We start from the raw sequence: 26,299 nt of genomic DNA, 5'->3' as shown, positions 1-26,299 counted from the left end.
AGGGGTCACGCAGGGTCACGCACGGCGCCGCAGAGCCTGCCGGGAGCTCGATGTGCAATGGCGACGCCAAGCCTCCGCGGTCGGCTAGCACGGCTTGGGAACCCGCGGAAGCCTATACTGAAGCCCAATAAGCCCCTCATCCTAGCTGACCATGTCGGGGAACGGCGCCGGGAGAAGGGCGGTGAGTCTTCGGAGCCTCGGAGGCCCCAGTGCGGAAGCCGGAGTAGTGCTGGAGGCTACTGGGTGGGAGGGTCGGAAAGTAAGGGTTTCTTTGTGACTGAGGATCCTCCCGTTCTGCCCCTCCAGAGGCGACCTGTATCACGGAGATGTCGATAATGATGGCCTGCTGGAAGCAGAATGAATTCCGCGACGAAGCGTGCAAAAAAGAGATCCGGGACTTCTTCGATTGTGCTTCGCGGGCTGAGGTGACAGGAGGCTTCTGGGGTGCCGTTCTGGGAGGGAAATAGGGGGCATACAGTAATGGTTCAGGGTACTGTTTTGAAATCTATGTAATGCTGAGCGATTTGTTTCATTGCCTTCAGCTTTACCGGGTGCAAAATGAGGTTCATCATTAATATTCGTTTTACAGAATTTTTTTTATCAAGCGAAGACATGCATGGGAAAGCCACTTTTTAAAGTTTAAATTGCTGATCAAATAGACATTATTGTTTAAAGTAAACTAGAGACAGTAAAGGACAGGTTGTTTGGTTTCCAAGCTAAATTGCCGGCTGGCAATTGTATACTAAATTGTATAATTCAGATTTTACAATCATTCGTGGATCCCAAGTCCTATGAATGAAAGGGAACTGGGAAGATGACACAGATCTCCAGCCTGGTTAACACCTTAGTGTAATTTGGGTTGTGTGAGAATTCTTAGCTTAGGTCCAGGCCTACTTCAGAACTGTCATTTTAATTTTTGTTCTGTGTTTTCAGGCAGCCCGAAAAATGAGATCAATCCAGGAGGATCTGGGAGAGTTGGGGAGTTTACCCCCCAAGAAATTGAATAAGCTGCTACAGAGGTTTCCTAACAAACCTCACGTCAGCTGAAAATGGAGAAGCATTTTCAATGACTGGACTTAGCTTCTGAGAACTAAATAGAGGCATTTTAGAGACATTTGCACTGCCATGCTCTCTTTGAAGAGTAGAAGGAGGCAAAACACCTGTCTTTTTTTTTTTTTTACACTTTGGAAACATTACGTGAATGGAAATTTTGCTTTATTTTAAAATAAAATTTTCTGAAGAGAACTTGGCCTTTTGTCGTGGATTAGGTACTCCCACCATAGTTGAACCTTGTGTCCTCCCCTACATTCTGAAAGGTCTTTGCTCCCTGATTTGCAGCAGGAGCAGGACAAAAACCTTTGTGTTGTCCTGCAATTGAGGTCCTTTATACCATTTAGTGCCCTTGCCTTTGGATGCATTAAGGTTGTTATCCATATATGCCGTTTTTTTGCCATCATCTGTAAGTATATTTAGAGACAACCTATTTTTGTGCATAGCCTCTGTAAGGTGCTGCTGGAATAATCAGAGGTTCACAGATTAATAACCCACAGTTACTGCAGATGAATTTTATTTGGCCCACACAGTTAAAATTTAAATTAGCTGACCATAATAGAAAAAATGTCATAAAAAGTCCACTTTTTAGCTTCCCTTAAAAAAAAAGATCTGACAACCCTAGTTTCTTATCCCCACATGGAAATAAAGATTAATCAAAAGTGTTGATTATCTCCATTCTCTAGAGATCTGGCCGTGGGACTCCCCCAAGTGGTGAGACTGAGACTTAATTGGCAATTGTCATCTTTATGTATCACCTGTTCAGTAGTGTCATTAAGTTATCTGCCTAGTTGCTGAAGGCATTTACTTTTGTGACCTCTTGATATTCTATAGCCTGCCCTTTCAGACATACTGAGTTAACTTTTTCTATGTACTTTACAGCACATATATCCCCGTTAAATACACAAAGGGATCAGTGGGGGTTTTAAAACTACAGTGGGATAATTATTAAGATAAAAGAAAGGGCCGAGCCTTCTTTAACGCCCCCCACCACACACCCCATTGATGGAGCACTGGACAACTGCCTATTCTGTCAGCTGAGGCTGTTACGAAGAAGTTCAGTGCTTAGGTACTGTGGACTAGCCTTGAAGTTCTTAACCTTTGGTCAATAGACTCCCAGTAAGAGGTCTGTGAATATGAATAAGAAGAGAAAAAGTTATCTTTAACCACAACTGAAATTGAGTATTTCAGTTAGCACTGGGAAACAACAGTATTATTAGCAATACCTATATGAAACCACAATATTTTATACATTACAGTTACAGATGTCTCAATATTTATACTCATCACAGGGAAACCTGGAGTGCTGCAGTCCATGGGGTGGCAAAGAGTCAGGCACGACTGAGCGATTGAACTGAACTTCAAAATTATGGTAGTTAAACTTGCAGCTAGATTTTATTAATTGTATTTCAACATAAAATATTTTCTTTATAATTCTTTGATTTAGTCTATTTATAAACAATCTGAGGGACCTCCCAGGTGGTCCAGTGATTAATACTCTGCTTCCAGTGCAGGGGGCGCAGGTTCAATCCCTGTTCAGGAAACTAAGATTCCACATGTGGCCCCCAAAATACAAATAAATACTTTAAAAAAAACTATTGCGGTGGGGCGGGGGGGACGGGTCCCCGGGTCTTCACCAGGTTGCCATGGCACACACATAAAAGAGGTTAGGAACATCTAGACTCAAAGGCCCCACTGACAACAGGACTACCACCTCCCGAAATCAAATGCCTTCTTTTCCTGGTGCTTCGCCAATTAGACCCCATAAAAAGTCTTCTGGAATGCAGGCTTCTGAACTACAATTCCCAGAAGGTGGTGCGGCCCTGGGCCTATCCAGAGTTAGGAGAATAACCCCACCCAATGGTTCCTGTGTTTGTCTCTTGACAGCCTACAATTCCCGACATGCGTGGCGGCTGTTTATTCCTTGGGAGTGTTACAGGCGCCGACTTATTGCTGGGATCTCTAGTCATTTCGTATACTTTTGGGGGTTGGCTTTCTCTTAACGGTACTGGAGGTGAGCTCCAGAAAGAAAAAAAAAAGTAGCATTTAAACCTCTCCCTTCTGTCCGCGCGCACCGGGTCGGGTTCCTGGGCGCGCGAGGGCGGAAGTGGTGGTGGCCGGCGCGGCCGGAAGTTCAGATCAGCTGATGGGGGAGGCGGCGCCGCAGCCTCTAGGAGGCCCCGGCTGCCGAGCGCTTCGTCCGGGCCCTGAGTCTCCGAGTCTGGCCGCGATCCCGGTTTACACCTAGCAGTTGGGCAAGGCCCCGTCCCGTATCTCTTCCAGGCCTGATATCCTCGCCCGGCACGGCCGCCCTGAGCGCCCCGGCCACCCCCAGCCCCGGCTCGCCCCTCAGGCCCCGGGCCTCCCCACAGTCCCCGGCCGGCGGCCCAGGCCCCGGATCCGCGGGGGGAGACCCGGCTCCGGGGGGTGCGGGCCCCATGGAGCTGATGTTCGCCGAGTGGGAGGACGGAGAGCGCTTCTCTTTCGAGGATTCGGACCGCTTTGAGGAGGATTCGCTCTGTTCCTTCATCTCCGAGGCTGAGAGCCTCTGCCAGAACTGGCGGGGATGGCGCAAACAGTCAGCGGGGCCCAATTCCCCCACTGGCGGCGGTGGCGGAGGTGGCAGTGGCGGTACCAGAATGCGAGGTGAGAGAGTGGGCTGGCCGTGCCCCAGCCTTTCTCTGGAGCTGTCCCTGCTTAGAGCTGTCCCAGACCGGGAGCTGTCCCAAGCTTAGAACGGACTTCAGGACTCGCTTTTCCGGTCTTCCTGCGGCTGCTTTCTCCACACCTGCGTGTGTGTGTGTGTGTGTGTTGGAGTGATGACTGGGGAATCCTGAGTTGGATAGGATTAAACAACAGAAAGTAGATCGTTTGTCGTTCATTGGCCTTAGAAATAGGGTAAAGGGGAATTTCCACTTTGACTTGGGAGTACTTATCCAGTTCAGCCTGAGGCAGGGCAGAAAATAGAAATGAATATGAGTAGGGGGCGGATTGTGGAGAAGTGACCACTTGAAGTGACCACCTGAGGTGTCACCCCATTGCAAAGTGCACTTGGAGCTGCTTCTTCAAGGTGATGATCTCTCATCCCAGCTGCACCAAGAAGGGATTCCATCCAGAGGAAAGTGGAGGTGAACTGGCTGGTGAGAGCAGATGTCACATAGGTTTAGATCAGAGGCTTGGTTCCTGGCCGTGTTGAATACCAGTCAGAAACCATGGCTGGGACCAGTGTATTAAAACCTTAGATTTCCATCACCTGGAGCCTGGGGAGGAGTGTAGATACTTGTCTCCGGAGTCTCATGAAACATTCTTGTTTTCACTTGAGTTTCTTCCACCCTTGGGTCTTTCAGTGAGCTAACTGATTAATGCTGTGAAGGATTTTGTTTTTATTAAAGAGGATAGAAGAGGAGAGTCATGGTAACAGAAGTCCTGCAGGCTCAGGACTCAGTACATTCTTTCTTTGCCTTCCTCAAGGCTCAGTTTTGTCCTGGGCTTCACTAGAAGTGGACTTTTTTCACCAGTTGAGGGGTTTAATTTGTGATTCTACTCTGGACATTCTAAGGTCCTGTTTTTCAAACTGCCCTGCAGAGATTTCCAGCACTCCTTAGGGAAAGAGAGAAACTTACATGTGTCACTACTTAGAAGTGATAATATTTATCTTCACTTAGATACCATATGCCCTATACACACACACACACACCCACGCACGCACGTGCACGCCTGGCAGTTTCACTGTGGGTCTTCTGTGGCTGCTCTGCTTCTTTCATATTTGCATGTGTGGGTAGTCTTGGGGCTTAGAGCTCCCTCATTTTGAGGGAAATAACTGAAGATGGTGAAGATTTTTAAAATATTATAAATCAACTATACTCTAATTTAAAAAAAGTTTTCAACATGTTGGTATCTTCTTGAACAGGTTAAAATCTAGGAAAGCACGTCATTTCCACCCCTCCCCAACCCAACCCTTTTTCAGTCACTGACTGAAAGGACCAAAGGAAACTAACTTTTTTAGAAAAGTTCTTTCAGCTCCATCATTTTCTTTTTTTTCCCCCATCATTTTCTAATACGTGTTTTAATCTATCAGTTTAGTGAAATATGCAGTTTTTTGTATCTTTTTGATTAAAACTGTGTCACACTTTGAATGGTAACTACATTCGACTCCAGGTGATTCCAGGAACAGCAGTCCGGTTACCTTAGGATAACCCCTTCCCAATCCCCCACCCCAGGGCGTTTGTTGTGGAAAGCCAGGGTTCAAGTGTGCCAAAGAAAGGGCAGACTCTCTTGCTTCCGGAGTCTCCTCTCTTGAACTCTTCTGGGTTCTGGACTGCCTTTCCTCCTTAGGTGGAGGCATGGAGTCATTTAGAGAAAAAGGATAGTTAAAAAAAAAAAAAGCAATTAGAGAAGAGAATGGCAGGTGAGCTATATTAACAGTGTAATATGAATCTAAACTGCTAGGTATACGGGAAACTAGATGCCAAGCCAAGTGAGACTCATTACTTTCTGGGACCTGTTTGGACCTTTCTGGAACACACCTGTTTGGCCAGGAGTTTCTGGGACATCCCAGGCATCTTCCAGCAGGCTGTTACCAGGGGATTGTTTAGCTCCCTTTCCCCAGAAAGAGTCTTAAGGGTTAATGTATCCTGACGGAGGGGGTCCCTTGGTTTTTCATCCAGATGTCCTCCTTTCATAGAGAAAGTGGGGGACCCCAAGATGTGGCACTGGCGTCGGTGCTGAATAATCTTGGCCCTTTTCATTTCCCTTCCTCTTTCTCCTCTCCTTGACCTTTGTTTCCATAGATGGACTGGTGATCCCACTGGTGGAGCTGTCAGCAAAGCAGGTGGCATTTCATATCCCCTTTGAAGTGGTGGAGAAAGTTTACCCCCCAGTGCCTGAGCAGCTACAACTCCGAATTGCTTTTTGGAGCTTCCCTGAGAATGAAGAAGATATTCGGTGAGGCTAAAGGAGTGACGTGGAGGGGTGGGGCCCTGAAGTTCTGCACTGTGTGCTGGGCTTCCCAAGGAACAAAAGAGATGCTGTGCTTGGGGCTATGGTAAAAAGACCGCAGGGGCAGGGAGTGCCTGGGATTTTCCCCAAGAGGGTGTAACACTGGGGAGAGTGCCCAGGGCAGGGCAGTCTCTGACAGGGTCTGTAGAAGGGTATTTGATACACATGGCCATGTCCTCTTCTTCACTCCCAGACTCTATTCCTGCCTGGCCAACGGCAGTGCGGATGAGTTCCAGCGAGGGGATCAGCTGTTCCGCATGAGGGCTGTGAAGGACCCTCTGCAGATAGGTACGGGTCCTGTCCTGCATTGTGGTACTTCTGGCTCCTCCCTTTCCCTGTGTTAAGAATTCAGGAACTACTGCAAGAAGCTGGAGCGGGTTGTCTAAATAACCACAGGTTCAAACGCAGAGGCCTGTGTCTTGGCGGCTCTCCCTGACCATACCCATGTTTCTTCCCAGGGTTCCACCTGAGTGCTACAGTGGTGCCACCTCAGATGGTGCCCCCCAAAGGAGCCTACAACGTGGCTGTGATGTTTGACCGCTGCCGGGTCACTTCCTGCAGCTGCACCTGTGGTGCTGGGGCCAAATGGTGCACCCATGTCGTGGCCCTCTGCCTCTTCCGCATCCACAACGTGAGGCCCTCCCCATTTACCCTGGCCCTATCCTCTGCTCCATCTCCTCCTCCTCTGCTGCATCCCTGGCCACAGTGTGAACCCCTTCGCCTCCCGGACTCTGCCTCTCTGTCCCCAGTTCCGGTGTCGGCAAGTCTTTCCTCAGATTGTTTCACTTCTCTCGATGCTCCCTTCAGGCTTCTGCAGTCTGCCTTCGGGCCCCCGTGTCAGAGTCCCTGTCTCGGCTGCAGAGGGACCAGCTGCAGAAATTTGCTCAGTACCTCATCAGTGAGCTCCCACAGCAGGTGAGGAAGGTTGGCACACCCTTCTCCAACCAGCTCTAGGGCTGCACATCAGCCTTCCTGTGAGGCCCTGGCCTCCTCGGGTCACTTCTGCCTTTGTGTCCCTTTCTCCGGACAGATCCTCCCCACAGCCCAACGTCTCCTGGATGAACTCCTCTCCTCCCAGTCAACAGCCATCAATACAGTGTGTGGAGCCCCGGGTGAGTGTGGTGAGGAAGAAGGGTAGCAGGAAGAAAGCAAGCTGGGGGTGCAGAGCGCCACTTAATAAAAAGGCAGATCCAAGCCCCTGCCTCCAGGTGACTGACTCCTTGTTACCCCCAGACCCCACAGCAGGACCCTCCGCCTCCGACCAGAGTACATGGTATTTGGATGAATCGACACTAACCGACAACATCAAGAAGACACTGCACAAGTTCTGCGGCCCCTCCCCTGTGGTGTTCAGGTAAACCAGATCTCTTTGTGCCATGTCTGTGGTGGGAGGGGCGCTTCCTTCAGGCTGAGGACAGATCCTTGGTTTTGTCAGTGCCCGCCTCCCCACCTCTCTTCCCTGTGTCGGTTCCTTGCCTGGTACAGAGGAGACGTCACTAGTGAAATCAGCGGGTGATGAGAATTTTATGTAGTCGCAGAGTGGTCTGTCCTCAGGTAGAGCACACATTATTTTTCTTCCTTTCAGCAACTGGGAAACTGAGGCAGAGAGCGATTAAGAATTTTTGTCAGGGTCATACTTTTCCCCTGTACTTTATGTTTTGACCCCTTTTGTGTCAAAGTTCTGTTGCTCTTTCACCTGCTTTATTCAGCCCCATCTTAGGGTCATCATTTTCCACTCTGCGACTTTCACAGTGATGTGAACTCCATGTATCTGTCTTCCACGGAGCCTCCGGCCGCCGCGGAATGGGCATGTCTGCTGCGCCCTCTGAGGGGCCGCGAGCCAGAGGGTGTCTGGAACTTGCTTAGCATCGTGCGGGAGATGTTCAAGCGAAGGGACAGTAATGCTGCCCCCTTGTTGGAAATCCTCACTGACCAGTGCCTCACCTATGAGCAGGTAATTCTCCCAGAGCCAGGTAACCCCATGCTGGTTCATGCTCTCCCTTTCTCAACCGCAACCCCTTCTTGCTGACAGGGACACTGGAGTGGGCTACTCTGTCTTTCTCCAACTTAGTAGGTTCATCTCAGAGCCCTCTTTGTTTCCAGATAACAGGCTGGTGGTACAGCGTACGCACCTCAGCCTCTCACAGCAGTGCCAGTGGGCACACAGGCCGGAGCAATGGGCAGTCCGAGGTGGCGGCCCATGCCTGTGCCAGCATGTGTGACGAGATGGTCACCTTATGGAGATTAGCCGTGCTGGACCCCGCGCTCAGCCCTCAGCGGTGAGTCTCCCCCAAGGCTCACCACGGTCCGGAGGCGGCCCAGCCCTGGATGACCCAGCTTTCATCTCATGCACACACACATACTGCTCTTCTAGTCCTAGGGAGATGGGAGGTGCTGAGCATTAGGTTTCCAGTGACTTATGAGTCCTTTTCCTGAGAGGCTTTCTTCCTTCCCTTCCATAAGTAGCCTACTTTCCCAAATCCCTGAGTGTTCAAGTGATGTCTGTGGGGCTAGCTCAAGAAGCGCTTCCCAGGGTCCTTCCCTGTAACCCGCTTTGGGGTACACCATCTCCCCCTCTGCACCCCTCCCTCCTTGGTACAGAGTGTAGCCCCCCCCACCTCCCAGCAACCTGCCCCCTCTTTGTTCCCACAGCCGCCGGGAACTGTGTGTGCAGCTGCGCCAGTGGCAGCTGAAGGTGATTGAGAACGTGAAGCGGGGACAGCACAAGAAGACCCTGGAGCGGCTCTTCCCTGGCTTCCGGCCGGCGGTGGAGGCCTGCTACTTCAACTGGGAAGAGGCCTACCCACTGCCCGGTGTCACCTACAGCGCCACTGACCGGAAGCTGGCCCTGTGCTGGGCCCGAGCCCTGCCCCCTCGGCCAGGCGCCTCACGCACTGGGGGCCTGGAAGAATCCCGGGAGCGGCCCCGGCCTCTTCCTGCCGAGCCAGCTGTGCGGCCCAAGGAGCCGGGGGCCAAACGCAAGGGATTGGGTGAGGGGGTCCCCGCATCACAGCGGGGTCCCCGCCGCCTCTCGGCTGAGGGGGGAGATAAGGCACTGCATAAGATGGGTCCAGGTGGGGGCAAAGCCAAAACACTGGGTGGGGCTGGCTGTGGGGGCAAGGGCTCAGTGGGCAGTGGGAGCAAGCGGCGGCTGAGCAGTGAGGACAGCTCCCTGGAGCCGGATCTGGCTGAGATGAGCCTGGACGACAGCAGCCTGGCCCTGGGTGCAGAGGCCAGCACCTTCGGTGGATTCCCTGAGAGCCCGCCACCTTGCCCCCACCCTGGTGGCTCACGAGGCCCTTCAACCTTCCTTCCTGAACCTCCAGATACTTACGAAGAAGATGGTGGCGTGTACTTCTCAGAAGGGCCTGAGCCTCCCACAGCCTCTGCTGGCCCCCCTGGCCTGTTGCCCAGGGAGCTCTGTACCCGGGACGACCTCCCTTCCACAGACGAGAGTGGCAATGGACTCCCTAAAACCAAAGAGGCAGCCCCTGTGGTTGGCGAGGAGGATGACGACTACCAGGCATACTATCTGAATGCCCAGGATGGGGCTGGGGGCGAGGAAGAGAAGGCTGAGGGTGGGGCTGGGGAGGAGCACGACCTGTTTGCTGGACTGAAGCCGCTGGAGCAGGAGAGCCGCATGGAGGTGAGGGGACTTGGACAGAACTCTGAGGGTGCCCCGTGGCCATAGCCGGGAGAGGGACCATCAGCCTCTGTGTGGGAGTTACAGGACTGTTGTGCGATGGTTAGAATCCTGTAGCAGGCTCCTCACTGGCCTTGCTGCCTGCAGTCCTTTTTCTTCTCTCTATGCTGATTTTCCTGGCATGTTTAGATTGTGTCACTCTGCTGCTTTAACTCTTCAGTGGTTTCCCATTGCCCTTAGGGTGAAAATGAAGGTCCTTGGCATGGCCTGCAAGGCTTCACTTCTGATCTTTGCCTGCCTCTCCAGCTTCATCTAGCTACTATCGTACTATACTCAGTTGAACCGTTCCTGTAGCTTTCCATGCTCTCTTATATCCGTACTTGTGCATGGATTGGTCTGTCTGTCTGGAGTGTTTTTCCCTCATCTGGTTAGCCCCTGTTCCTTCTTCATGCCTCAGAGATCTTAGAGATTATGTCCTCTGGAAGGTCTTCTCTGAAACTGCCCCAGGTCCAAGTGAGGTATCCTCCCCATCTGCTCCCCTCTGGACCTTTCCCAATAGTAGCTGGCTGCACACCTATTTGTGTTTGTCTGTCTATGTTTCTAACTGGCTATGAGTTTCTGGTAGGACTGGCACAGCGCCCAGTGGGTAGTTGGTGCTCATGGGAGATTTGCTGCCTGAGTGAGTGTGGTGTCCTGCCCCTCGGGAGCATTAGAGCTTCAGCACATCTGTTGCCCATGTCCTTTTTCCAGATACTGTTTGCCTGTGCTGAGGCCTTGCATGCACATGGCTACAGCAGTGAGGCCTCCCGCCTCACTGTGGAACTTGCCCAGGACCTGCTAGCCAACCCGCCTGACCTCAAGGTAGAGCCGCCCCCTGCCAAGGTGAGAGAGATCCCTCCCTTTTCCCTCCGCAGTCACCCCAACCCTCTCCCACACCCCCAGGCGAGAGTCTCCTTCTCCCTCCACCAAGGTGAGTCAGACTCATCCGCCTGCCTCCTTGTGCTTCCCTCATTAGGGCAAGAAGAATAAGGTATCTACAAGCCGTCAGACCTGGGTGGCTACAAACACACTGACCAAGGCAGCTTTCCTGTTGACAGTGCTGAGTGAGCGTCCAGAGCACCACAACCTGGCCTTCCGAGTGGGCATGTTTGCCTTGGAGCTCCAGCGGCCCCCAGCTTCTACCAAGGCCTTGGAGGTCAGAGATTCTGTCTGGACCTTGTATTGCCATCTCCTTAGAGCCTTGCACCTTGTTATCCACGGAGGTATTAGTGGTCTGAGCTCCTCCCTGTGCCCTCAGGTGAAGCTGGCGTATCAGGAGTCTGAGGTGGCCACTCTGCTTAAGAAGATCCCTCTGGGTCCAAGTGAGATGAGTACTGTGCGCTGCCGGGCAGAGGAACTTCGTGAGGGGACACTCTGTGATTATCGGCCAGTTTTGCCTCTCATGTTGGCCAGTTTCATCTTTGATGTTCTTTGTACTCCAGGTATGATGCCTGACTCTACAGAAAGTGGGGAACTGGGGCAGGGTAGCTTTCTCTAAGGAGAAACCAAGGGCCCCAAGGGCTTTGAGTTCCCTTTAAGACACAACGGGCAGCTTCTTGGAAGGATCTAGAATGATGAACATCTTGGGTTTCTTCCCTTTTATTCTGTCCCATGTTACTTCTGTCTACATAACTTACCCTAACTTTTATCCAGTGGTTTCTCCCACGGGTTCCCGACCCCCAAGTCGCAACTGGAACAACGAGATGCCCGGGGACGAGGAGCTGGGATTTGAAGCAGCAGTTGCTGCCTTGGGTGAGTCTGTCAGTGTCTTGAACCCATATGTGAGCTAAGCCTGGCCCAGGCCTTGAAGGGCGTTGAGACATGGGCCCTGTGTGGTAAGGGGAAAGCTAGCATAAGATGTAGGGCCTACAAGACTATCAAGAATTTAGGGCAAAAACATATGCTATAAACACTGGATGTTACAAGGACAGCAAAATTGAACTCTAGAGTAAGGCTCTAGGAAGGGGATAGAGTATGGGATATGGGTTAAAGGATCCCTTAAGTTCCAGGTAGGTGGACAAAACACTGTGAATAAAGACACGGGGGCAGTCAAGTCTTCATGAGAGTGAGGAGCCTAGCTTCTCTGAAGTGATGGATATATCAGGACAGTAGAGGGGCCAAACTGTGAAAGCCTCAGAAAGCAGGCCAGAGTTTAGGCAATGGGCACCTTCCATAGGGAATATGGGTTGAACCAGAACTCCTTACTTCACACGCTGGTGGCTGGGAGCCCTGTCTTAAGAGTTATGGCCACTCACAACCCCCTGGGCGCCTCTTTTCTCACAGGTATGAAGACAACAGTGAGTGAGGCAGAGCATCCCTTGCTATGTGAAGGCACACGTCGGGAGAAGGGTGACCTGGCACTGGCACTAATGATCACTTACAAAGATGACCAGGCCAAACTCAAAAAGGTAAGGGACTGAGGTACTAGGTTTTTAACAGGCAAAGAGAGCAAAGTTTACTACCTTTTTCAGGGGTCTCCAGTATGATGAGAAAAGGGGCTATTCTTTAAGGAGATAACTGGGAAATCTTGGAACACCTCGTCAGGAACATGAGAGACCATTGGTTCTTATAGGAATGCTTGGGCTTGAGGTGGAAGAAGAGAAGAGGGTATAAAGTTGTTCATTCATTCATTCATTTCAATATTTATTGAATATGAATATACTCAGTCCTATGATCAGTTTTACAGGGCATACCAAGACATGTAAGCCAGCCCCTCTCTTCTAGAAGGTTCTTCTGTGGAGGAAAGCCTTCCTGAGGAGGAAATTTTAAGCTGCTACAAGGAGAAAGAAAAGTAATAGAAGACAGGAGATAAAGGTCCTCCTGTCACCACTTCTTTTTCAGATCTTAGACAAACTCTTGGACCGAGAGAGCCAGACGCATAAACCACAGACACTGAGTTCGTTCTATTCATCCAGCCGCCCGGCCACAGCCAGCCAGAGGTCTCCTTCAAAGCATGGGGGCCCATCTGCCCCAGGGGCCCTGCAGCCTCTGACCTCAGGCTCTGCAGGGCCTGCTCAGCCAGGGAGTGTGGCAGGGGCTGGGCCAGGCCCCACTGAGGGCTTCACAGAGAAGAATGTGCCTGGTGAGGTGGGGGCACTGGGCAGGGGGGATGAATGGTCTGGAGCCATGTTGGGTCCCCCTTTCCCAGGCTCATCCCGGTGTCCTATTTTCCCGATGTAGAGAGTTCCCCACATTCCCCCTGTGAGGGTCTTCCACCTGAAGCAGCTCTGACGCCAAGGCCAGAGGGGAAGGTTCCCAGCCGCCTGGCACTTGGCAGCCGTGGAGGCTACAACGGACGGGGCTGGGGCTCACCAGGGCGGCCTAAGAAGAAGCACACAGGTATGACAACCCATGGGATGACGTGGAGGGAAGGATATTCCTGAAGGTTGGAGTCTAACTTCTGGAGCAGATGTCTGAGACTGACTTGTCTGGTGGGTTAGGCATGGCCAGCATTGACAGCAGCGCCCCTGAAACAACGTCGGATAGCTCCCCAACCTTGAGCAGGAGGCCGCTGCGAGGGGGCTGGGCCCCCGCCTCCTGGGGTCGAGGACAGGACAGTGACAGCATTAGCAGCTCTTCCTCAGACTCCCTTGGCTCCTCGTCCTCCAGTGGAAGTCGCCGGGCCAGTGCTAGTGGAGGGGCCCGGGCGAAGACTGTTGAAGTTGGCAGGTCAGTGGGAAGAAATAAATACCCTTCTCTTCTGCCCTGGCCCACCCCGGGAGCCACATCCCTAGGGCAATGCAACCAGTCCCCGTCAGTGTCCTCACTTACCCTGGTTTTCTCCAGCCCCCCTGGACACCCATTTCAGAGAAACCCCAATCCCCGTCCCTACCCCATTGCCCCTTCAGGTACAAGGGCCGCCGTCCCGAGAGTCATGCCCCCCATGTACCCAATCAGCCATCAGAGGCAGCTGCACACTTCTACTTCGAGCTGGCGAAGACAGTGCTGATCAAGGCAGGGGGCAACAGCAGCACTTCCATTTTCACACACCCATCTTCCTCAGGGGGCCACCAGGGTCCTCACCGTAACCTGCACCTTTGCGCCTTTGAGATTGGGCTTTATGCCCTTGGCCTGCACAACTTTGTTTCTCCCAACTGGCTCTCACGTACTTACTCTTCCCACGTTTCCTGGATTACAGGTAAATCCAGTATCTTTTGATTTGGGTATGGGAAGGGAATTAATGCATGGTGATAAGAGCCTTATCCTTGTGGTTACTGACCTGATAGGAGAGATGCCATTCCCATTCCCACTGCCTATGTTAACCACATTCTGCCCTGCTCTCCTTTTCCTGAAGGCCAGGCAATGGAGATCGGCAGTGCAGCCCTGACTATCCTGGTGGAATGCTGGGATGGGCACCTGACGCCCCCTGAGGTTGCGTCCCTGGCTGACAGGGCGTCACGGGCACGAGACTCCAACATGGTGAGGGCAGCGGCGGAACTCGCCCTAAGCTGCCTGCCTCATGCCCATGCGTTGAACCCCAATGAGATCCAGCGGGCCCTGGTGCAGTGCAAGGAGCAGGTATTTCTATATGCGATTGGGGACCTGCTTTGGGACATCTGGGCAGGAAGGTTGGGCATGGAAAAAACTGATGGCCCAGGTCTTGATTTCACAATCCTGGCATTCATGAACTATCTGATTGGTCCTCTCATGGTGACAGCTGACATAGTAATGTGCTTTAATATCCATTACATCCTTTACAACTCTAAGGATAGGACTATTCCTATATTAGAGAGATTATCTCTAGTATATTATCTAGATTATCTCCACTGGGGGTGGAGTCCTTGGGGAAGGCCTGAGGGAGATGATGGGAGTTGGCTGGGGGTAGCTAAATCAGGTTGGAACTGGGACTGCAACTTGGGTCTTGACTTCTACTGGTCAACAGAGATTTGTTCATTGTCTATGTGAAGCATTCACTGCTCTGACACTGACTCTGAACATTGGCTCTGACCTTGGCTGCCTCCCCAGAACCAGCCAACTCTGAAGACATCAGAATTTGTCATCTAAAACTGTCCCTGAGTAAAGCCCTCCATCCTTAACCCTCTTTGTCCCTCCCTTTCAGGATAACCTGATGTTGGAGAAGGCCTGCATGGCAGTGGAAGAGGCGGCTAAGGGTGGGGGCGTATACCCCGAAGTGTTGTTTGAGGTTGCTCACCAGTGGTTCTGGCTATATGAGCAAACAGCAGGTGGCTCATCCACAGCCCGTGAAGGGGCTACAAGCTGTAGTGCCAGTGGGATCAGGGCAGCTGGGGAGGCTGGGCGGGGGCTGCCTGAGGGCAGGGGGGGCCCAGGGACTGAGCCGGTTACAGTGGCGGCGGCAGCAGTGACAGCAGCCACGGTGGTGCCAGTCATCTCGGTGGGGTCCAGCTTATATCCAGGTCCAGGACTGGGGCATGGTCATTCCCCTGGCCTGCACCCCTACACTGCTCTACAGCCCCACCTGCCCTGCAGCCCTCAATACCTCACCCACCCAGCTCACCCCGCCCACCCCATGCCTCATATGCCCCGGCCTGCCGTCTTCCCTGTGGCCAGCTCTGCATACCCGCAGGTGAGACCAGTGTTCCGCTGGGAGGCTGGGCATGTGGGGGAGCCCACCGGGGGTTCACAGGGGTTGGAGGAGGGCACTCTGGGAGGATGATAGGGCTGTCCCAGAGTCCTGGTGAGGGGGTGGGAGTCAGGGGACCAGCCCCACTACGCTCAAGAAATGCAGGGATGCCCAGGTCTGCGATGAACAGGAAGGAGCTCCATCCTAACACAATTTGGTTATCTTCCGTTTCTTCTCCCCACATCTAGGGTGTGCATCCTGCATTCCTAGGGGCTCAGTACCCTTACTCGGTGACTCCCCCCTCACTTGCTGCCACTGCTGTGTCTTTCCCCGTCCCTTCCATGGCACCCATCACAGTACATCCCTACCACACAGAGCCAGGGCTCCCACTGCCCACCAGTGTGGCCTGTGAGTTGTGGGGACAGGGAACAGGTGAATGGAGGGGTGGCACGCTGGGCAGGGGCGGTGGGGAGGGAAGCCCTCTTGGGGCTCTGAGTTCCTCACGTGGCTTTCATCCTGCCCCCAGTGAGCACTGTCCATCCAGCTTCCACGTTTCCAGCCATCCAGGGTGCCTCACTGCCTGCCCTGACCACACAGCCCAGCCCTCTGGTGAGCGGGGGTTTTCCACCACCCGAGGAGGAGACCCACAGCCAGCCTGTCAACCCACACAGCCTACACCACCTGCACGCTGCCTACCGTGTCGGTGAGAGGAGGTCCCTTTCTGCACTCCCACCGGCTCTTTAGTGGCCCTTCCCCACCCTACCTCTTAGTTTGTTTACTGGGGGGTTGGGTGATAGGGTGAGGTAAGGGGTAGGGAATGGACCCTCACCACGGTCTCACCCTTTTCTCCCAGGAATGCTGGCACTGGAGATGCTGGGTCGCCGGGCACACAACGATCACCCCAACAACTTCTCTCGCTCCCCTCCCTACACTGATGATGTCAAATGGTTGCTGGGGCTGGCGGCAAAGCTGGGTAACACCTCCCCTCCCCAGGACCATTGTCCGCCCTCACCTGCTTCCCCAACCTTCCTATCCCAGACCTCCTTCCTAGCTCTTGCTCAGAGTTGAGGCCTTGGTCGGGTATGTGTGCGTGCGCGGGGGGCGGGGGGTGACCTCAGCTCCTGGGGTGGAGGGAGGCTCTCTGCCAGGCCAGAGCTGAGAGAGTAAAGCTGGGTCCCTAGGGCAGAGGTGGCCACCCCCGTCTCATGCCCCTCCCCCTGCCCCCCAGGAGTGAACTACGTGCACCAGTTCTGTGTGGGGGCAGCCAAGGGGGTGCTGAGCCCGTTTGTGCTGCAGGAGATCGTCATGGAGACGCTGCAGCGGCTGAGCCCTGCTCACGCCCACAACCACCTGCGTGCCCCGGCCTTCCACCAGCTGGTGCAGCGCTGCCAACAGGCGTACATGCAGGTGACCACCTGGGCAGTACGGAGCGGGGTGAAACCCCTGGGCAGGCAGGGGGAGGGGCCTGCCTGTGCTCAGTGGCTCATCCTCCTCACCCCGTCCAGTACATCCACCACCGCCTGATTCACCTGACCCCCGCCGACTACGACGACTTTGTGAATGCCATCCGCAGTGCTCGCAGCGCCTTCTGCCTGACACCCATGGGTATGATGCAGTTCAACGACATCCTGCAGAATCTCAAGCGCAGCAAACAGACCAAGGAGCTGTGGCAGCGGGTCTCACTCGAGATGACCACCTTCTCCCCCTGAGTCTGGCCCCCCTAGGGCCCTATACAGGGACACAGGCCTGTGGCTATGGGGGCCCCTCACCAAGGGGGAATGAGTCTTGGCTGGACAGATCATCCCCACTCAGTTCCCCAGTAGCCCAGACTGGCAGCTGCTCTTGGGCTGTAGCTTGGGGCCAAGATGCCTCAGACCCTAGAAGCCTAGGGTTAGGGGAGACAGCCCTGTCTGGGAGCGGGCATTGGGTGGCCTCTGGTATTTATTTGGCATTTATAAATATATAAACTTTTTTTACTCTCGTCTGCCTGGGCCTCTCCCTTCTTTCCCTCCATGCGTGGATGAACCTTGAACTAGGGCAGAAGAAAAGTTGGATACTTCCTTTATTCTAGGTTTCTCCCACTCCAGCGAGGCAGACAAAACAGAAAAATAAGGACGTTTATTAAAGTCATTTCTAGCCCATAGCTAGGGCTCATACTCAGCTCTATGAGCCATCGTCCGACCTCATCCCCATTCAATGTGAATGACATTAGGGAGGCCGGGCCACAGGTAGATCCCATTGATCCCATGGTAAGGGGTCCTTCCCATAGCCAGTATAGATAGATACACTGCTGGGGATGAAGAGGGAAAGCACTGGATTAATACGTTCCTCTACCCCCTGCCTGGACCCTCTCATTCCCTCCACCTTTCAAGACCATGGGCCAAAGGTGCCTAGTACCATCTTGCAGGGTATCAAGGGAATCCCCTTTATTATACCCCAAAACTGGGAAAGGGATGCCCTACCCTTCTCAGCCATCCCAGGCCTAAAGGCCACTGAGGTAGAAGGGGGAGGGACCAGGCCACTCTAATCCCCTTGTGGGCCGCCCTGCTCTGGGCTTGCCCCTTAGGGAAGCAGGGGGCTTTTGCTGGTACAAGAGACTGATACATCAGCCCGAACTGGAATGCTGCAGTTCTCGAAGCCATGAGGGCACCGGCTGTCCAAGCCGGCTCAGCAGCTTCGACAGCTCCAAATTGTGGTTCCGGAAAAAATCCGTAAGGAAAAGGCGGGACTAACAGGAGAAAAAATGAAGTCAGAATGGTAAGGAGTGGACAGGATCAGATCTCAGACATGAAGAGGGAAACCCTGTCCCTGGTTTTCCTTACCTCAGTGTCCATATCTGGGTACTTCCGGCCTTTGCTCTTGCCTAGACAACGAGTCTTGCCACCTTCAAGTCCCTGGCACCAGAATCCCTTATCTTCATCAAACCTGCTCAACAGGAAAAGGCCATGAAGTAACAGAAAAGAAATCCAGGCCCCATAAATGAGCACTACTATCTCTCCCAGCCCACAGGGACACATGCCTCTCCTTGCAAGACAGGTAAATTCATTTCTCTTCCAAACAGACATGGTCAACCGGCTTCCCCATTTCCCCCAGAGTCATCCTCCCCTGGGTCATGCTCTCCCACCTGAGGGTCCGTGTGTAGTTCAGAAAGGGTGTGATACCCAGGAACTTCTGGATGCTCTCCATTGAGGCAGCTGGGTTGGTACGCAGCTCTTGCCCATCCACAATCAGCAACTAAAGGGACAGGGATGTGGTTCCTTGTATGTTCCTTAAAAGCCACTGGGCTGACAGGAAAAGGAAGGGGACCCCCATGAGGGCTACAGGGGAACTGTACCTGTCCAGAGGGGTAGTAAGTCAGCCAGCGTTGTAGATGAGTGGAATAGTAGCCGGGGACAAGACAACGGTTTTGTAGGGAACGAAGTGCTGGAGGGGCCTGGGAGGAGGCTGAAATCACCTGGTAGAAGGTATAGTTCAGAGCAACTGGGTCTCCATGTGCTCGCTGATGCTGAAGGACAAGGAATAAGAAGGGAAAGAATTGGTGACCTGACAATTATTCTGCCTTTCCTCTTGGTCTGGTGAACAGACCCCTCCCCAAGGTGCTAGCTTACTTTCCCTACCCTCATTCCTTTCTGCCTCTCCAGCAGTCACCACCTCTCATGTTCTAATATGTCCCTAGCTTCAGACTCACCTGGTACCAGGAGTACGCCCTGTCAGCAGGGTTGGTGAGCACAGTGATGATCTTGGCTCGTGGCAGGAGGGCAGCTCCCCGCCGTGGTACAACCTCTGAGTCAAAGTATGTGGCACTTTTTTCAAATAGGAAATCAGTGCTGGCATTGGAAGGGACAGGGAAGAAATCCATGTACCTAGGAAGTAGTAGAGAAGACAGGGAGACAATTTGCAGAGAGAAGGGGCCAGATGCCTGGGCTGGTGGAAGCAGGAATTGGGGGGTTTAAGAGGAAAGGAATGTTCTGAGAAGCATCCCAGGTCTTACCAGTCAATGCCCTTGTGGTAATTAGGGCCGTTGAAGAACTGAATCTCCTCAAAGGTGCTGGGGCTAGGGAAACTGCTAGTCACAGCTGGGTGCAGGCTCAGGAAGAAGTGAATAGCTGTGGTCCCTAAATGGGAGAGAAAGTCCAGGCCATGGTGGGAGAGAATCCAGCTCAACAACATCAGCTTGAAGGAGGTCAGAAACAATCACTCTGGGTAGTAAAACACCCTTTGGCCAAACTAGAGCGAGAAAAGAAAAGCCAGAGAGAGGTCCAAGGAAGGGTTAAAATGGTTCTCAGCCTTGACTGTGTATCAGAATCACTTGTGGATCTTTAAAAAAACAACAATGACAAAAAAAAAAGACGTAATTCTGATATACAACCAGGTTAAGAATCACTCAAAGGGACTTCCCTGGTGGTCCAGTGGTTAAGAATCTGCCTGACAATGCAGGGGACACTGGTTTGATTCTTGGTTGGGGAAGATCCCATATGTTGTGGAGCAACTAAACCTGCTAGCCATGCGTTCTAGAGACTGTGCTCCACAACAAGCCACAATGAGAAGACCACACATCACACTAGACAGCAGCCCCCTGCTCACTTGCTGCAACTAAAGAAAGCCCACACAGCAACGAAGACCCAGCACAGCCAAAAAAGTCACTCAAGGGACTGGATTAATGAGGGGTGGGTATGAGAAGGGAATTCCTTGGCCAGAGAATTCTCTGGATTTAAGGCAACAGAAATTGGCTAAGGATAATTCACCTGTCTTCTGGGGTCCCACAATGAGGAACTTGGGGAGCCGATCACAGGTTTTCTCCTTGGACCAGATATCTTTGTGCCTCTTGTCGTCACAGGGATTCTAAAGGTGAGGCCAATAATCAGATAATCTTTTCCTCAAAAGCCACCCCCATCATGTCTCTAGGTCAGCCTGAGCTCCACCTCTACCTGCCAAAGGGGGCTTCGCTCTTGAGGGAAGAGGTCAAAGTACTTTCGTGCGAGAGGGACAGGAGGAAGGGTCTGTAGGCGCAGCCTCGTCCAGCACTGGAGAAAGCGCACCAGGCTCTCAAAGGTGTACAGGCCCAGCCGATCATTTCCATAATTAGACAGATGGGTCATAAAGATGCTGATCTGAAAGGGGGTGCCTGCATGTCAGATTTGGAGAGCCTACCCCACTTCAAAAGTGGGCTTGGTGAGCAAAAGTCTCACCCTGCAAACACACTGGCTGTCCCATCTTCTAGCCCTTCCTCTCGGCACCTTACCGGATTAAGCAGCACTGTCAGAAAGAGTTCTCCACCTCGGATGCTCCGGTCGAGTTCACGAGAGCCTCCGGGATACTCATTATAGAAGATTGTGTGAGTGAAGAGGCCACATGTCTGCCGCGGCAGCACCTGAAGGGAAAAAACAACAACAGGGAGAGATAAGATTGGAAGGTAGAATGAGAACTAGATGAAGGACAGAAGACTTGAGGCATTTTAGGATTCCTTGAGTTTACAGAGGACAGCTTGAACTTACAGCAATAAAGCTCTTGCTCTATGCATTGTGACTTTTCACCCCTCTACCCCCCGTTATTACGGATGAGCTTGGACAATGCAGGCTGGAGGCTGGGCGATTATGGGAGTTGATTCAGGTTTGTGCTGGGAGTCCCTCACCATAATGCCATTGTGAATGAAGCCACGGCGGTAGCGGGCAGGGCGGAGATGGGGATACTCCTCAGTGCTGGTCACCTGGATGCCCCACACAGATTTCCAGGCTTCATAGAGCTGTGTGTGGATGGGGTACACGCCGGAGTGGTGGGGGGCCACAGCATACCCCAGATCCGTGGGAATCCCATGCTCCTGGGAATGGGGCATAGACTCTCACCAGGACCTGGTGAGGTTTGGGGAGTAGAGGGTAAAGGGGGTGGGGATGCCTCCATAGAAAGAAAATAGGAAAGGACAAGGGAAGGGTACTCCGCTAGGGAAAGGTCGAAAAGGAAGCATTATCTTTGGGGAAAAGTATGGGGAAGAAATCCAAGGGTCTCACCAGAGCAAACTGTTTGTTGAGCCTCATCTGGTCAGCCAGCACGGAGCGATTGTGGAACAGATGTGGCTGCATGTGGCTCCACATGTGGGGGAACCACCAGAACTCTTGGCGGTGCTTCAGCAGCATGTCGTCCCCAGCATCCTCCTCCTCTGTCCCTATGACCACACACTGACCACTGACCAGAGCCAGTTAGGCTCTGGTACTCCTTTGTTCTGTACCTTTGTTCTGCTTTCCATCCTTGGGACAACATGGCTGACCTCTGCCCACCTAGGACTATTTTCCCCATTGCCAACCTGCCCTCCAGCCACCCATGCTAACCGAAATTCCCACCCACTGCTAGCTCCTCACAGCATTCTGACCCCAAACCTTGCCCCCTTTCTCCAACCTGTCTGCCCAGGAGGATGGACAGTGAAGGGACAGATCAAACTAAGACTGATATGCTGAAGGAACAGGCGAACGAGCTCACCAGTATGATAGAACTTGCCCGAGAAGCCCAAGTTGAAGGTGAAGTTGGGGACTAAGGTCCTGAGTTTGTTCTGGGTGGTCAACAGGGCCTGGGAAGAGTAGCAGGAACATGAGAAATCAGGAAAGAGCAATCTAAGGAGAAAATTGAGAAGTCGCATTCTTCTTGCCTGGAAAAGGGCAAGCTCCGAATCAAGGAAGGGAGTCTGAAAGGACAGAGCCTGAAACAGCTTCTAAGGAAAGAAATCTGAGTCAGGAAAAAGGAAGACTGACCTCAACATCAGCCACCTTCATGCGGGTACCTTCCTTGCCCACAAAGATGTCATCGATGTCTACCAAGATGTAACGGTCAAGGTCCAAGCAGAGGCGCTTGCCAGTGAGGTATGCAACGGCATCAACGAAAACTAGTTTGTGGAGCCAGAAGGAGAGGCCATGACCAAAGAGCACCCTCTGGATGCCGTCGTGAAGCCCCAGGTCCTGCACCACAGTGGGAAGCCGGGCCCGGCGAGGCACTGGTCCTGGCACAGGGGGCTCAGCCAGCCGAAGGCTGGCGAGAAGCACTGGTTCATAGGTACTATGGTTGGATTGGAAGATGGTCCAGTCATCACCGGGTAGTGGCCCAGGCTCCAGGCGGCTGGGACGTGTGAGATGCAGGAGTGGAGCTGTAGGATTCACTTGGTAGTCCCGAAGCCCCAAGTTTGAATGTAGAAAAAGCGGAAAGCCCTTGAGCTGGGCACTCAGTAGGCTATGCTCGTGGGCTCGGAAAAAGCCAATGATGCCCACACCATACTCCACACAGTACCGGTCTAGTAGTTCCCGACTCCAGGCATCCAGGTTGACATACTTGAGCAGGTTCTCATAAATGACCAAGACATACCGGCCACGGGTATGATCAGTCAGTGTGGGCATGTCCCCTCGGCCAGGTGCCAGCTCAGTGCTATAACGAAAACGGCTAGACTCCAAGATGGCCACAATCTCCTGCCCTAGCTGCGAGTATGCACTCTCCACAAACACGAGGACCACGGGTTCAGTCCGCGCTGTCTCTGGAGGCCTGGGGGGCCGGGGTGGAACTGGAGGCCGTACAGGGCCAGGACCACCTGCCGCACCACTGCTGCAGTCTCCCAAGGGGAGGGGCATTGGTTCCTTGGCCTTGGGGCTGGTGGATACGTAGTAAGCCAAGAAGCCCATGGAGCCCAGACTGAAAGCAATCAGCAGCAGTATGAGGCGGTGCAGTTCCAGCTGCCGAGCTGGGCGTACCACCTTCCACAGCTTGAGCATGGCGGGGAGGTGAGGCAGGGATGGGGACCACCTCAGGGGATGGGAGGTAGGAGTTCTATAGGCTGAGGCTCTCTGGGAGGGTAGAAGGATATGAAGAGGGGACAGGGATTCCTGCAGGGTCAGCTCCCTGCAAAGGTGGAAACAAGTCCCCTTAGTATAGGGTAGAGGAGGTAGAAAGGGCAACAGGGGGAAACTGGACAGAGTTCATTGGTCTCAGGTCACCATGGCCCACTGGCCCATGCCTTCAGGATGCAAATCTAGTTAGGCTCCACCTTTGGTCTTGGTTGAGCTCCTCACATCAGATGTCAGAGTTCCTCACAACCTATAAGAAAAATTGGTGCATTACTTCTCTCCTTGAAACTGTAATTAATCCATCCACCCCCATTCACCCCATCTCTCTTACCTCCTGCTCACAGGATGGTTTGTTCTCCAAGAACAAGCTCCTGTAGAAGAACAACACAATCTGAGTCTCATCCCTTAGCTTCACAGACTGTTCCCTTTCTTAGAATGTTGTCTAAATTCTCCTCCCTGAACTAAGTTCAGAACTGAAGCAGTATATCCAAGGTCTGGAAGAGAACAAATCTCCCATCTGTAAGAGGCTATTTGGCCTCTTACTTTCAGAAGGCTGAAAATGAACCTGCTCTGAAAGGAGTTCCCAGCCTGTGACTGAGCAATTGGTCAGCCAGTAGGGGCTCTGGTCTTCCTGTGAAGAAGGGAAGGAAAGCCCCAGAAGTCCCATGTTCCAACGAAATATCAGATAAGAGGAAACTCGTGTGTCCGTTAATCTCCCTCATCTATCAAACCCAACATCTCAGACTAACAGCACTAACGAACTTGCAGTCAGGTGGACACTATGGTAGGCGAATTCAAGAGGAAAGACAAATGGTGCTAGCTAATCATTCTATTACCTTCCAAGCCCAGAACCTGAGAATTCTCTTCCCCACTCCTTGTGAAAAATTACCCACCCCTGCTCTTTACCTTATCTGTGCCAATGTCAGAAGGGGTGATAAAAATATAGCCCCAGAGCAGGCCACATCACTGGCACCTAAGAAAAGCTAGAGAGGTGAGACCAGAATCTGTCTCCCTATCCACTCTACTTCTCCTTCCTAACTTAGCCTGGATAGTACTACATCCTCATCCCTAAACAGATCAGAAGGGTCCTGAGCCAGCCTAGAGAGACATGAGGGATTGAGTCGTAGTACAGAAATAGAGCAAGCTTGAATAGGGCTGGGTGGCAGAGAGCAACAGGAGCGTAAGTAGTATCCAATCAATAACAGAGAAAGGAGAAAGTACCATCAGAGAATAGTTTTAAAGAGATCTACATTTCAGACTTTCTTCCTTAAGTAGACCAACTAGAAGCTTTACTGTCACTCTCCCCATCTTAATCATTTCTAATAAGGCCAGTGGCAGGCAATCTCTACCACTCACCCCCCACACATACACATCTTGGGGTGATTAAGCAGAGATGGGGGTCCTTCAGAATTGAGAAAGACAGTTTAAGAACAGTTCAGCTTTGGCTTGAGTAAAACCAACTGGCATGAAAAGACAACTGGGGAAGGCTCAAAATGGTGATGGGAAGGGGTGAATCCTAAGACCTAGAGGAAACTTTTTGGAGTAAACACAGTAGTGAGAAGAAATCACTGTAGAATGGAGGAAGTAGATACTGGGGGTGATCACTCATAATGTCAAGGATAATAGTTAACATTTACTTGGGGCTTACTCTTTGCCAGACATTCTTCTAAGAGCTTTCTCTATATTTAATGCTCACACCAGTCCTAAGAGGTAAGTAATATCCCCGTTTTACATATGAGTAATTTGAGGTCCAGAGAAGCTTAGTAACTTGCCCAGGATCACACAGCTCAGTCAGTGGAGGAACTGGGATTCAAAGTCAGACCTGTCAAGCTCCAGCCCTGCTCTTAACCACTGCATTTTAGCTTCGGACCTAGAAGAAGCAGCAATATTCAGAGAAGGGGTGATGAGAAAGTCCTGGGGGAGGGGGAGGGCGCGGGGTGGGATGATAAATACTGAAGCTGGACCACGGCCGGGGAGGGGTTGCTGAATGTGGGCGCAACAGCGGGAGGAGAGCAATTGAGGTGGGGGCTGAGGAAGGCAGGGGTGTGGGCCCCGCGCTGGGAGACCAGCAGTGCAGATGCCGCGGGAGGAGGGGGACCTAAGCAGCGACAGGGGCGTGGGGCGCTGGCACACAGGGGTCACAGACGGAAGGCCAAGCTGGGAGGAACGTGGGTTCACAGGTGTGTATAGAGAGAGTAGGGCGTGAAGCATTAAAGCGGAAAGAAGGGGCTAGGGGCGCGCGGAGGAGAGTCTGCGGTGACATCGGGGCGGGCGTCGGGCTGGAAGAGCCCCGAGGGGAGGAGGAGCCCGGGGCAGAGGGGACCAGCCAAGAGGAATGAGGCCACGACCAGGGCGGCCTGCGGAAGGGACAGGGGGAGGGGAGCGCGGGCCGCCCCGAGGGGCCGCCGGGGACGCCCCTGCGGGCGGTTTCGGTGGCCACACTGAGGGAAGTCTGTGAGGGGAGAGCTGCGGGGACCGTGGGTGGGGGCCACACTCTGAGCGGGGGTCTCCTCAAGGGCGGCTCACCCGGCGGACTGGGCGGCGTCCCCGCTGTCCCCGGGCTCCGCCACGTCCCGGGGCTGCCCGGCTTCCCTGCTCTCGGGGCCTCGGGCCGCGTCGCGGCGGCTCCGCCATCTCCGAGCGAACGTTCTGCCGCAGCCGGGCCCAACCACCGCTCCCACCGGGGGGAGGCGGCGCGCTGCCGCTCGCGGCCCCGCTCGGGTCCCCGCCGCCTCCGGGCCTGCCAGCCGCGCGGCCGAGGCGCCGGGCCGCTGAACGGAGTTCCCCAGCGCTCGGCTGAGCCGCGACCTCAGAGACAGCCGGCTCCGCGCGCCCCCGGCAGAGGCGCTCCCCTCCTTCCCGCGAGGTGGCACAACCTGGCGAGCGTCGGCGGCGCGGCTCCCGAGGCCGGGGCGGGCCGAGGGTGCGGGATCTTCCACTCGGCCCGGCGGAGGGGGAGCCGGGCCGGCACACTGAGGGGCGGCGGGGGAGGGGGCTGGGCGGCCCTAGGCGGGGGCGGGGCCCGGGGCGGGGCGAGACTCCGAGCTCTCCTCTTAAGAGCGCAAGCTCTCACCAACCCCAATCCCGAATTCGCCTCAGCAATCGAGTGGGGTGATTGGAGGCCGATGAGTTTAGGAGGAAGTTTTATTCTAAAATGGGTCCAAAAGGAGTGGGAGAAGGTTCAGCTCTCCACCAGAAGCCTTGTAACCC

The 26,299-nt window shown here is 53.4% G+C and overlaps 3 protein-coding genes across 13 annotated transcripts; 2 read left to right on the top strand and 1 right to left on the bottom strand.

The window, feature by feature from the left end:
* Nucleotides 1-16: 16 nt before the first annotated feature.
* On the top strand, nt 17-1,245 carry CHCHD1 (coiled-coil-helix-coiled-coil-helix domain containing 1). The gene is made up of 3 exons (XM_043476559.1): nt 17-181; nt 307-425; nt 934-1,245. The coding sequence occupies exons 1-3, from the start codon at nt 58-60 to the stop codon at nt 1,045-1,047; spliced, it is 357 nt and encodes a 118-aa protein (XP_043332494.1). The 5' UTR covers nt 17-57; the 3' UTR covers nt 1,048-1,245.
* A 1,763-nt stretch (nt 1,246-3,008) lies between these two features.
* Nucleotides 3,009-17,253, top strand: ZSWIM8 (zinc finger SWIM-type containing 8). Of its 4 annotated transcripts, none has more exons than XM_043476512.1 (26): nt 3,009-3,696; nt 5,841-5,994; nt 6,242-6,336; nt 6,507-6,679; nt 6,856-6,963; nt 7,079-7,160; nt 7,282-7,402; nt 7,801-8,002; nt 8,152-8,327; nt 8,701-9,694; nt 10,442-10,573; nt 10,707-10,886; nt 10,989-11,172; nt 11,384-11,482; nt 12,014-12,138; nt 12,572-12,812; nt 12,911-13,069; nt 13,171-13,399; nt 13,579-13,868; nt 14,025-14,248; nt 14,790-15,275; nt 15,521-15,704; nt 15,799-15,975; nt 16,126-16,245; nt 16,569-16,679; nt 16,778-17,253. In XM_043476512.1, the coding sequence occupies exons 1-26, from the start codon at nt 3,489-3,491 to the stop codon at nt 17,236-17,238; spliced, it is 5,715 nt and encodes a 1,904-aa protein (XP_043332447.1). In that variant the 5' UTR covers nt 3,009-3,488; the 3' UTR covers nt 17,239-17,253. The 4 variants fall into 4 exon arrangements, with proteins under 4 accessions (XP_043332447.1, XP_043332448.1, XP_043332449.1 ...); XM_043476513.1 differs by having other exon boundaries at nt 3,010-3,696; nt 15,521-15,680; XM_043476514.1 differs by having other exon boundaries at nt 3,012-3,696; nt 16,501-16,679.
* Nucleotides 17,254-17,370: 117 nt separating this feature from the next.
* Nucleotides 17,371-26,014, bottom strand: NDST2 (N-deacetylase and N-sulfotransferase 2). Of its 8 annotated transcripts, XM_043476519.1 has the most exons (17): nt 25,616-26,012; nt 24,912-24,959; nt 23,421-23,460; nt 23,290-23,339; nt 22,013-23,144; nt 21,744-21,831; nt 21,278-21,432; nt 20,905-21,090; nt 20,515-20,643; nt 20,201-20,383; nt 20,018-20,114; nt 19,264-19,387; nt 18,961-19,135; nt 18,607-18,777; nt 18,397-18,506; nt 18,095-18,197; nt 17,371-18,000 (listed from the first exon to the last, which is right to left on the bottom strand). In XM_043476519.1, the coding sequence occupies exons 5-17, from the start codon at nt 23,015-23,017 to the stop codon at nt 17,878-17,880; spliced, it is 2,649 nt and encodes an 882-aa protein (XP_043332454.1). In that variant the 5' UTR covers nt 23,018-23,144; nt 23,290-23,339; nt 23,421-23,460; nt 24,912-24,959; nt 25,616-26,012; the 3' UTR covers nt 17,371-17,877. The 8 variants fall into 8 exon arrangements, with proteins under 8 accessions (XP_043332454.1, XP_043332458.1, XP_043332457.1 ...); XM_043476523.1 differs by having other exon boundaries at nt 18,434-18,506; nt 22,013-23,339; nt 24,862-24,959; nt 25,616-26,014; XM_043476522.1 differs by having other exon boundaries at nt 20,905-21,015; nt 22,013-23,339; nt 24,862-24,959; nt 25,616-26,014.
* Nucleotides 26,015-26,299: the final 285 nt, after the last annotated feature.

Source organism: Cervus canadensis, chromosome 8 (assembly GCF_019320065.1).
Source record: "Cervus canadensis isolate Bull #8, Minnesota chromosome 8, ASM1932006v1, whole genome shotgun sequence".
Lineage (NCBI taxonomy): Eukaryota > Metazoa > Chordata > Mammalia > Artiodactyla > Cervidae > Cervus > Cervus canadensis.
The sequence above is the reverse complement of the archived record's forward strand: the minus strand, read 5'-3'. Positions and strand labels throughout refer to the sequence as shown.

Excerpts from the sequence above, each read along its gene's own strand:
- NDST2 (XM_043476516.1), bottom strand. The coding sequence starts at position 23,017 with ATGCTCAAGCTGTGGAAGGTGGTACGCCCAGCTCGGCAGCTGGAACTG. Across the intron at positions 21,832-22,012 it reads TGAAGGTGGCTGATGTTGAG|GCCCTGTTGACCACCCAGAA; the intron begins GTCAGTCTTCCT and ends TACTCTTCCCAG. Across the intron at positions 19,388-20,017 it reads TGTGGGACCCCAGAAGACAG|GGACCACAGCTATTCACTTC; the intron begins GTGAATTATCCT and ends TCTCCCATTTAG.
- ZSWIM8 (XM_043476512.1), top strand. The coding sequence starts at position 3,489 with ATGGAGCTGATGTTCGCCGAGTGGGAGGACGGAGAGCGCTTCTCTTTC. Across the intron at positions 12,813-12,910 it reads CACAGAGAAGAATGTGCCTG|AGAGTTCCCCACATTCCCCC; the intron begins GTGAGGTGGGGG and ends TTCCCGATGTAG. Across the intron at positions 13,400-13,578 it reads AAGACTGTTGAAGTTGGCAG|GTACAAGGGCCGCCGTCCCG; the intron begins GTCAGTGGGAAG and ends TTGCCCCTTCAG.
- CHCHD1 (XM_043476559.1), top strand. The coding sequence starts at position 58 with ATGGCGACGCCAAGCCTCCGCGGTCGGCTAGCACGGCTTGGGAACCCG. Across the intron at positions 182-306 it reads ACGGCGCCGGGAGAAGGGCG|AGGCGACCTGTATCACGGAG; the intron begins GTGAGTCTTCGG and ends CTGCCCCTCCAG. Across the intron at positions 426-933 it reads ATTGTGCTTCGCGGGCTGAG|GCAGCCCGAAAAATGAGATC; the intron begins GTGACAGGAGGC and ends CTGTGTTTTCAG.